This window comes from Erithacus rubecula, assembly GCF_903797595.1.
Source record: "Erithacus rubecula genome assembly, chromosome: 3".
NCBI lineage: Eukaryota > Metazoa > Chordata > Aves > Passeriformes > Muscicapidae > Erithacus > Erithacus rubecula.
The window spans coordinates 36,999,139-37,010,693 of NC_136689.1; the positions used below are offsets into that span (position 1 = coordinate 36,999,139).

The window sequence follows — 11,555 nt, forward strand, 5'->3', positions numbered from 1 at the left end:
TGTTTTTTACAGTTTTGCAGATCTATCAAAGGCAACAAATAAAACAAATTATATGCAGTGTGTGTTTCAGAATCCCTATTTTCACAGCAAATTAAGTTCAGGTGCATTAGATGGAGTTATAGACAGATACTTAAATACCAAAATATATGGTGCAATTGTCCCAAATTTTAGGATGGGCTGTACTGTAAGATTTCATATTCATGTGGGATACAGAAATAGAGCTTTGATTAGTAAATTGTTTTTAGAATTTTCCATCTGTAGAAGGCTTAGAAAAAGGCCCTTCTATGGAGTGGAGCATTTACAACTCCAAGATGAATTAGATTTCAGAAAATTCTCAGGGGCTGAAGTCCTCATTGCTTGGGTTTTTATAATATTGATTAGATAAAGTGGCTGTATAAAGTGGCATGAAAGTAGAACTTACTGTAAGACATAATATTATAGCAGCAAAAGGAATTCCTTAATGACCTTCCATGTCTTTTTCATCTCTACCTTGTATAGCTTTTTTTGTACAGCTCAATCTTAGGACTCTTTATGCCAGTGCCTGAAATCATTTTGCACAGTGATTATCATGTAGTCAGGCATGCCAGTGGAGTCAATGTGACCCCTCAGGCAGGAAAGATAAGATTTCCAAATAAAGTTATTTTAACTGTTACTAAATAAGAAATTATTGCTGTAAAATATCCCAAATTCAATGCTTTTTCAGCATTGCCATGCAACTTCATTGCAACTAATGCAGGAGTAAAACTTGACTGCATGATGAGTGCTACTTATTTTATTTAATCTGTTTTTGCCTTCTAGTTCTATTAGAAGCTATTCATAATTAGGCATAATTATATGCATGTTCTGAAGTAAATGTAGAAGTGGATAGTCCAGTTGGTTGCTAAAATGGGGTTGTTTTCTCCCTCACCTGCTGATTCCTCAGACATTGCCTGTATAGGTAGGGAATGCAGAGGTCTGACTGTTTTTTGTGTTATTGGGTAACAGTAAGAGGTGTGCTCATGCAAGGCATGCCTGAGTTCCTATTCCTGTTCCAATGGATGTTCAACTTGCCAAGGGATTTCAGGCCCTGGGCTATGAAAGAGTTTTATTTAGTAGGCTTTTAGAAGGGATAAAACTCCTCACTCACCCCGCCTTTTGTAAATAAAGGCCTCTTGTATTCTTTTGACATTTTTATGAGATTTTTAATAGCAGTTTGGGATTTAAATTTGACAAATTAGCAATTATGTTTGGATTTAAATTTGACAAATTAATAATGAGATTTAATAGGACAAGAAGGGGAAAATCAGATTAAACCAAAATAAGCAGCATTCATAGCGTGTGTAAGGTTTTCTATTTTCTAAGGATGAATTGCAATAAAGGTATAAAGGGATAGATTCAAGGGCAGAATTCAGATGGCTCCTGCATCTGACCTAAAATGGGTATATTTAAGTTGAAGATTTTTGATATTGCTCACATTCAAACAATCTAAGAGTGAAGATGGGTTTAGGAATCCTTTTTTTCTCAGTGTCTGAAAGACCAGACCATGCAGTAACACCTCCACCCCTCCCTGTGCTCTGGGAATCCATATGGTAAGTGGATCCTATTGGACCTCCTGGTTTTCTTGCAGAGCAATCTCCCTTCAGTGCATGTGATTATGGGATGTGTAACCCCTCACAGAGCATGGTCACAGAGAATAGCTTTACCCACAGTTGCGTAGGGGTTAAACTGCTCAGGATGTGTAAGACCCACGGGTCAGTCCTTTGCCTGGAGGAGGTGATTAGTGGGAAATAAGGAGACACAAATCCAGAGGAAAACTGGTTCCATTATCTTTAGACAGGAGAAATGCCAAACACACTGAGCATTCCTACAGAGCAGCTATCCTTCCCTTAGTGAATCTTCAGACACACAAAAAAATCACATCAGCTGTGCTTTTCTGAAAATACAGTAATGACCCTACGGATAAAAGCCAGTTTAATTATGGGTCTTAGCATTTTGGTTGCTTGACAACATGTTGAGTTCCAAGGGCTGTGATTTTCTTATTATCCACTCATAGCCATCTTCCACAAGGTAAATGCATATTGCTGTAACTTCTTCAAATTCTATCAAACCACATGCCATGTAATGTCTTTCAAATTAAGTTCTACAGTTACTAACACCTTTTTATTAATTCTTTTTCTAATAGTAATGACTGCTTCTCAATTGAGTTGGTTATTATGAACAGACACATTGCTAATGTATCTGTGCTTTTAATATTGAGACGCATCCAAGCATCAAAGTGAAGTGTGTTATTTCAGAATTTTAATTGTTCCAGCATACTGGCACTTCTAATAGGTGCATGTTCTTCCTTAATTAAAGACAACTCTTCAAGATCAGTACACTGTGCCTCACTGATCCACTGATTACCTCAGCTAGCTCTCAGTCAGTCAGTAAAGTTTATAGAAATCCTGCTAAAAACTGAAGACTGAAAAAAAAAAATCTTTCTCTTTAAACAAGAATGATTTCCCTTGGCAAGACACAGAGATGAATCACTGCCAACACTTTCCTTTAAGAGCTGTGTTAATAAAATTGGGCCAGATAATACTCCTTATTTCTGAAACATCTTTTTCTTAGGCAGCCTCATATTTCACACAGGTCTGTGGTAGGTAGCCTGACAGCGATCAAACACAAGTCTAGAGAGAGGAATTAATTTCTCCCTCCATGCTTACAAAATGGATGTTTTAGTAAATGGATATTTCCTAAATTAGATTTGCAGAGCTCTTTTATTTTTGAATATAGGTGAGAGTTTTTTCTTCAGACAATGGTTTGGAAATCATATTCAAGTCACATATACCTTAATATTTGTGTAACTGCAATCATTGCAAACTTAACAGAAGTCAAATATATTTCTGGCAGTTCTACAGATCTCAAAATTTAGAGTCATGTCAAGTCATGGATAGTGGTCTTTTTTGTGATGTACATCTGTACAGCAGCTTTTATGAAAATATCTACATACCTTGTGTGGGTGATGGAAAAGCTTAGTCCAGCTTCACAGATAGGAAGCTAAGGCAACACTGTAAGACCAGTTGCCTTTCTTTCTGTATATATTAGAATGTTTCCATTGAATCTTGAGAAGTGACCAGACAAATCTGTAAAACTAGTTTCTGAAATGAGAAGCAGACTGCATTATATGTCATGTTGTATGGTTTCTACTGTGAACTGCAATTTCTAAAACTAATACTAGCTTCACTGGCTTTTTTCCTAGTAGACATTTGATCTTTCTAGAATTTTCTCCTTTCTCCTCTAGTGACAGCCATTTTTCTTTACTGAAACAACTAATTTTATTGACTCTCTTTTTTCATACCATGTTTATTGATCACTTTATCATTCTCCTGTATCGCTTTCAAAGAGCCCCGCAGATGTTAAACACGTTCTGTGCGGATAGTTGAAACTGTGATTTTGTGAAAGTCAGGAATAAATTGTAGTTCAGCCTGTAGCTCTGTAAAGCCATTCAGAGGCCTGCTGCCACCCTTTGTGTGCCTTGAATCACACTGTGGTTGCTGTTGGTGCTCGTGTGCTGATCAGGCTCCCGACCGCGATTCGTTGGATTGCCGCGCAAACAGGGATTAGAGCTCCGCTCGAGCCCTGGCTCTGAGCGCTCTCTCCACAGGTGAAAGGTTACTGGAGTAATTCAGTGTGCCCCTTCACCTGTCTCTGCCTCCACAAAATTACTTAGTCTGTGCATTATTATTAATGAGAGCAAAAGAGAGCAACACTGCTGCTCGAAGATCACTGAAGGATGCTGTGATGCGTTTCACGTATCTCATTTTCTACATCAAGACTCACAGCATCCCTGACATGGTCTTCTAGGAGTTCACTGAGTTTGATATGTGGCTAACTATGAAAACTTCTCGAGGCAAAGTGGCACAATAAATAAAATTACTCACAAACAATTCATCTTCTCTTAATCCCTTCCTCTTGGAGTACTAAATTGTTCTCTGACATATTTAATATAGCATGTCTCACACTGCCTGTGCAGTTTTCACTGAGTGGTCTTCATATAACACTAACCCAGATACCACTGAAAACAACATAAGAAAGTATAATTGTATATTAAATAGTTTTAAAATTAAGCTTAAGGGTGGTTTTGGTGTGAATCAAACTGTCAACATTTGCTGTTAAGGAAACTGGTGTTTTGGTGAAGTGTTAGTTTCTGCTCTTGCCCTGGTCCTATTTTTTTATTTTTAGTTTGCTTTTTGTGTCTTAAAGGTTGGTACAATATTAAAATCAACAAAAATTGGATTCAGAAATTTTGGCTTTTGCTGCAGGCCAATATGGGAATATATTCTGTGCTGCACTGCTGTTTACAATGAAAACACCAAACAAAATGTAGTTACGAAAATATGAACTTTTATTCTGGGGAGGTTTGGTTTGGGGTAACCAATCCTGCCTGTACTGCTGTATAAAGATGAGTCCAATGCAGGTATGCTTTTGATGACATACAGATCACATTGACTTTTCCTTAAAAACAAGCTCAAGCACTCCACATTTTTTAACTGAAAAGCAAATACAGCATAATATCTGGTAAGAGAAGCTGTCCTGAAAGAAACAAAGAAAAAAAAAGTAGTGTACCCTAAACCAAAATCTCTTCTAAATGTGTAACTAAATTTAAAATAACTAGAAAATTAATTTGTTTTGTGTCACACATCCTGTCAAAAGAATAGGAAGCATTTAATTTTTGCTGACTGCTGTTTCAATACAGGTAGTTCTGTAGAGCCTCTCAGTGGGGTGCTCTCACAGCTATATGAGCATGGAGTTGTTTAGTCCAGAGAAGAAATAAGACCTTTCAAATTGCATGTAACCTTTGGAAATTCTTCCACTGTAATTCTGCTGTTTAGCTGGAGCCCAACTCTTTACAGCCTGATACAGAGCTGAATCTAAACCTGGACCAAGGAAAAAAAAAAAAAAAAAAAAAAAAGTACATTCTAAATATTTGGCTGAAGAAACTGTGAGATTTTTATAGGTGGTTTTTTTAGGTTTTAAGGTACTCCAGAAATCTTCCTGAGAACCCACTTGTGGTGGTGTAATAACTGGCTCCATCAGCTGTTCTCTATTAAAACTGCAAAATACTGCAATGGAAATAAAATTCTACTTTATAAATGCTCATAAAAAATATATAAAATGCATACAAACACCCCTAATGTACGTTTTAAGTCTAAATGTGTATCTCTTTTACCATGTTGGCATTACCAATTGGAATTTCATTGCATATTGTGTGGCTGATGGGGAAGGCACATTGAAATCAAGCTGTTAAACACACCATCTCCGTTTTTTATTTCACTAGAGTATGTTTGCTGTATTTTTAAAAGAGCATTGCAAAGCCCAGGAGATGAATTCTGCTCTGAAATTGCTATTTGCTGACATAGAAATAGCTGTAAAAATACAAGCTGAGAAAAATACAGTGTAGCAATATATTTTCATTTATTTGAGGGGAAAGTAGTTTTTAAAGAAGAATTATAGTCTGTCTTCTGAATGATAAAGCAGTTTAACTAGCATTAAACACAGCTGAAATTTTGTAATGACCAAACCTCAGCTCATCCAAATCCCCAATAGCATTAACTCCCTAGAATTGAACTGTAAATTTGATTAGCCTTACAATAGACATGAGACACAAATGTTCTTCCTTATGCAGTCATATTAAAAGAAGATGACAACGTATTGCAGAGCAGTGCATCCAACCTTTTTAAGCTAGGGCCAATCTCCAGCTCACCCAGCTTTCAAAACCACATAAATACAGAACAATTTCATGAATTCTGATATAACGTGAGGATTACATATGGTGAGGTGAGGAGGGATTTAGCAGCTGCAGTCGTCCTGTAAATAATCCAGGAGATTTTTTTCATAGTCTAGTTCTTTAGATTGACATTTTCCTTGTAAACTACATTGCTGAACCATAGCTCCTGTCCTTGCCTGTATAATATGATGCCTTTTTTGAATATATTTTTGTTACTCACGCACAGTCCTCTGACGTGACATTTGATCCTGTAATTCCTAGTGTGCTAATATTGTGCATGGAGTTAATCAGAGTACAGGATAAAAAATCTCCTTTACACAAGTTAAAGGTTAAGGAGGCCTCCACCATGGAGGTGGTTTTTAGAAGTTCAGGGCCCATTCCTGCCCTCAGGACAGGGAAAGAGCTGTGCACAGAGGGTGCCATCCCACCTCTCAAGCCAGCCACCATGCATCTGGTGGTCCAAGAGTACATTCCTCCTGCCAGGCCATAGGTTGCATAGATATGGGGGGTTTTATTGATTTATTGTGGGTTTATTTAAATTTCTTTCACTAGATTGTTTCAGTAACACATTCCTGGCATATATTTATGCTCCTATTGCCTGGTAATTGTTGTCATTTGGACAGAGTCCTGTTCAGGGTCAAGTTCTGAAAGTAACCCTGATTCATTGATGAATCATGCTACTTCCTTAAGAAAAAAAACCAGCAAAAACTAGAGCAGTTTACTAGTTATAGAAACAAATTTCTAACATCAAGAATAAAACCACAGATATATACAAATGGAAAATAAGAAAGTTTTCTTGTAGTGAGAAATGGAAACGAAAAAAGTTGTTATAAAATTTGAGATCCAATTTTCATCTCTTAATTAGATAGTTTATGCAGGGGTTGTTTTACAAATACATATTTGGCCCTACTAATGGATATTTCACAATAACCCTTAAACAGTGAGCACCAGGTGGTGCTCAGCCATGTGCCACATAGCTTAGGGTAATAAATGGGGACCATTGTTTCTTCCTCATACTTGCTCTTTTGTAGGATTTCTTCCTCATACTTAATATTTTGTAGGACTTGAGCACTGTAACAAAGGCTTGTGCATGTTGGGAGTTAAATCTTTTAATTGTTTTAATTAAGAGGCTTCAATTTACCTTGTAATCTCTGTGTTATGGCCTGTCAGGGTGAATTACTTGGCCATGGTGACTCGTGACTCATGGAGTGTTGAGAGATGTGTCTCTTGGACCTGCTGGGGCTGGAGCTGCCCACACAGATGCAGGGAGAGACCAGTGGCATTTCTGGAGCTCACACACTGTCCTGACATCCTGTGGCACAAACGCAGCATGCTGCTTCAAATTGGCCAGTGCACCCCACTGGGTTGGGTGGCTCTGCTCTGAAATTTAAATCTCCCTCCTTGCCAGCTGTCCTGGCTTTCCAAGCAAAGCAGTTTTGCCTCCTGATGGCTTCATGGCTTCACAACAACTGCTAAAATAAGCCAATTCTTCAAACAGCTGCTGAAGTGTCCTTTTTGAAGTGCCCATAAATATCTATGTGTGACACACCTCCAGACCCTCTGACAGAGATGTGAAATAGCTGAGCCTCACTGTTGATAACTATTTTTCTATTCCTTAAAATAAATTCCTTCTCTCAAATGAGCAAGTGTCTTTCCCAAATTATTTTTTTATTCAATATTGTTATAACCAATAAAAAACCAGCCCAACTGAAAATAAAAAAAAATCAGTGTCATTACTGTAATTACTGAAAGCACCTTTTAGCAGCATTCTCTTGGCAGCTGGCTGTGGGTGCAGCTGGTCCTGCTCATGCTACAGCTAGCAAGGACCTCTCTTTGCTTCCAGAGTCCTGCTTCATGCAGGCAGACACCCATGGAGGGAGGCACTGTCTTGGGGCAAGCACCTGAGCTGATTGATAGTCGATTCTCAGGTCACTCAGCAGGAATTTACACACCTACAACAAAAGCTTTTTAGACCTCAGACATCTTACAGGCCATCACTTCCACTCTTTCAACTGCCTGACAAAACACTGCAGAGACAAAGGTTTGAGCATACAACAAGGATAAATAAACAGCCCAGGTCTTTACATTACTGAACTTGAACAGATTTCCATACCTTTACAAGAACACTTTTCACTGATTGTCTCACCCCAAAGCAAAAGAGACACCCTCCCTGGCTGGGAGGATGTGGAGAGAAGAGCCTGTACCTTCCAAAGCCTCATAAAGGTGTATGTTGTTGAGATACTTTCTTGCTTCTAGAAGGAGATATAGATGAAAACCCACACTAAGAAACCAAATATTCTAATTTATCATCTAGGTTTAGGGGTGATGATGTGGTCCTCAGTATCCTTGGATATGTCAAGAAAATCAATTTACAGCTCTCAATGTGAAAGACATGCTTTCACAGAAACATTAATCCTGCACATAAAAAAACCCTTCCACATTTGAACTAGATAAACCTTTAGTACAGCACATCACTGTTCACTGACTCTTACAGGGTTTTATAAAGATCTCAGAGGTATCACTTTAAAAACACACTAACCCTCAATGCTGCATTCCAGATGGTGATGCTGTGATACTCCTGCAGCCCTTCCCAGCCAGATGTCTTCAAGGCCAAACCCCACCTTCCCCTACAAGCACAAAAACAAGGATATGCTTCAAATTTTGCTTCAAAGATTCCTTTTAAGTTCAGCCCTTAGTCTCTGTTTCTCCACAAGTCTGTGGAAGTGTTTCTTCCACAGGGCCTTGTGTCCAAGGAGGGTGTGGGAATTTGCAGCAGTGCTCTCACACTCACCCCAAGCTACCATTACACTGTGACAAGGTTTCCCTCTTGCTATTTAGGAAAATCTTTTGCAGAGAGAAATGTTGTCCTTTCCTATTGCTCAGGTACCCCATTTACCCTGCAGTGATTCTCAACCTCATTCCAACCACAAATAACTTTTTGCTACCTAAGTGCCTGCAGACTGTTAACCTCCTATTTGCACAGGATAAAATCCCTCAGATAATCCCCTACACGGTTTTTCTCCCTGCTGTGGAGTTAAAGGTGATATATTTTCCAGTCTACAACTTTCAAACTCTGTCTTAGACCAGATATGCTTCTTTTACACACATGCATGTAAAGATAATTAAGTCCAGGCCTCAGTGACCTCCTCTGGATATATTAAGTTATTAAAGGTAAGCACATGCAGTAGGTGTTTGCAGGACTGAGACTTAGTACACTGCAGTCACAGTGATAACTTGTTTTAGTAATTTAGAAGGTGCAAACTTAACATTCAAATCACAGGCTCTGCCTGAAAGTACAGGTTATGCATGGAAAGCAAAATAATTTTTCTTCCATTAGATATTACTCACTATTATTCAGTGAGATTGGCAGTCAGCCAATCTAGTGATTTTTGACTAAGCCACTATTTCCACTATCATGAACTCTTATCAACAACCAAACAAAAAAGCTCAGATTTACTCTGCTGGACAGAAAGCCTGACATCTTGTCCTGGGAATTTCAGTGTTTAATAGTGCAAGCACCACACTCAGATTACAACTGTACCAAGGGAGCCAGTGTTCATATTGTTCAATGGCACCATCTTCAGACAACAACAAAGCTGGTTGTTACCTGGCTTTCACAAGAAGTCTTATTCACCTGTCCTAAGTCAGGGAGAAGTGTGCTATCAGTGCCTCTGGACTTGCTCAGTACAATCTCAGAACATTTGCTGTTGCAGCAGAATTATCAAGAGTATGGGTTCCCCTCAAAAAAAGGGGGAAACTATAAATTCTGACTGCTTAAATTGAGAAGGAAAAATATTGTCTGAAAAAGAAAAATGTTGATAAAATATAGTCACTTATGGGAATGTCTTGTCTTGGATTGTTGTATTTTTTTTATGGGGCTGATTGTTTTTTATTAATTTTCTGTGAAGCAGTTCGTAGATCCAGACTATGTCATGCAGCTTTCTGGCCATAGGCTCAGAAAGATGCCGTAAATTAAAAACAAATCCAAAAATCTAGAATGAACTTCTGTTGCTCCCCTAATTCCTTACATTTCTTTATGCTTTGCTACTAAAAGTATTTAAAAAAAAAAAAAAAAAAACAACATTCAACCTGATAATAGAATTAGAGCTCATCCTCTTCTTAAAGTGAGAATATGAATAGTTGTGGGAATCTAATGCCATAAATAAATTACTTCACCTGAAGGTGAGTTTTAGCATAAAATAAAATTATCAGAACGTTTTTTGTGGGGTAGAACTTCAGAAAATTGCTTCAGTTATATGTTTACAAGACATGTGTAGCTAATTGCCATCCATCTCCCCCCATCTCCTTCCTTGCATGCTTTGAAAACAAGGCTGGTGTACGTAGGCACCTTGTTCCTGCAGTTAGACCTAAGAGAAGCAAATATGGATCTAAAAATAGCATTTTCATCCTGCCAGCCATTTCACAGTCTGTGTTTCCTTTTCAGCTGACCCCCTGGTTGGAAGCATTGCCACTCAGTACATGACTAACAGAGCAGAGCACGACAGAATGGCCAGACAGTGGACCAAGCGATACGCCACATAGGAACCTCCTCTAGGATTTGCTGGACCTGTGCAAGCACATTCACTAAGTGCATCAATAGCCCTTCCCTTCATTCTTATTTTTTATTAAATTTTGAACCATTTTGTGACAAAAGGCTGTCCTTACTTCCTTTTTTGTTTCATTTTGGTTGATTTTTATTTTTATTTGTTCTGGGTTGTTTTTTTGGTTTGGTTTTTTTTGTTTGGTTTTTTTTGGGTTTTTTTGTTCTGTTAACTTGAAAGTTGTTTCCCTCAAATGTAGACAGGGAATTTTGGTTATCAGTGCAAAGAATGTTGGATCTGTAATAGTATAGAGCTTTATCAGAAAGCTTTGTATTAATGTGTGGGGTTGGCTTTTTTGTTTTTTTTCTTTCATGTGGTTTTGGGGAAAACAAACAAATTCAGAATTATATCTCATTTCTACTTAAATGTAGTGTTTAGGGTTATTTTTTTGTACTGAAGTCTTTAATGGTGGGTGCATGCTACTGGGAACAAGTTTTGTATAAAAGCTTAAAATCAAGAATCACTGTGCATTACTAAGACTGTGTTTATCACTAGCCTTCTGTTTCCCACACAAAAGGCTATTGCATTGAACAAATTAATATGTATTTTGATTTACTTAAAAAACAAAAAAAAAAAGTGCTTGTAAATTTCTTAGGGACCTGCCACTTTTGACTGTGGATCAGTTGATGTACACTTGTATTATTAAAGCACTCAATAAAACACTGTGGCTGATAAATGCACTTCTTGCAGAACGGTGCTTTTGCATTTCTGCAGCACAGGCTGCTTAGTCCTCACATAATACAACTGCAGGTTAAAAATCTACTTTTAGACCTGAACTATTCACTTCTTCTCAACAATGCATTTCTTAACTTAGAATTCTTCATTGTGTGTTTCTTCATATACAAACATCTTCCAGATTTCAAGGCCTTTCTTTCACATGTCCGTGCTCAGCCTTGCTATTCAGAAGCCTCTTGCTGCATCTTTTACACTGTGGCTTCACTATATCCATCTTGTTACATTTAAAATAGTTGGCAATAAAAATAGCCTTGCAGTGAAAGCAGAATATTGATGTTGATTTTATACAGCAGGCCTCATTTTGCCTTTCTCCAAGCTCTTTGACTGCAAAAGCAACTGTTATTTGAAAAAAAATAAATGAAGGTTTTCGATGGGAAAATTGAGCCCACTGCACCAATCATTCCCAGCACATTCAATGATAAGGGTATTTCTATTCAGATTTGACCTTCAGGCTAATTTTAGATATGCAG

At 37.9% G+C, this 11,555-nt stretch overlaps 1 protein-coding gene across 2 annotated transcripts in view; it reads left to right on the top strand.

The window, feature by feature from the left end:
• LOC306799395 (ubiquitin-conjugating enzyme E2 E2) overlaps nt 1-10,402 on the top strand; it is a 196,493-nt gene extending 186,091 nt beyond the window's left edge. For both annotated transcript variants that reach the window (XM_079300356.1, XM_079300357.1), the window contains exon 6: nt 10,194-10,402. In XM_079300356.1, the coding sequence (XP_079156482.1) occupies nt 10,194-10,291 (98 nt within the window). In that variant the 3' untranslated portion in view covers nt 10,292-10,402. The remainder of the gene's footprint in view (nt 1-10,193) is intronic.
• Nucleotides 10,403-11,555: the final 1,153 nt, after the last annotated feature.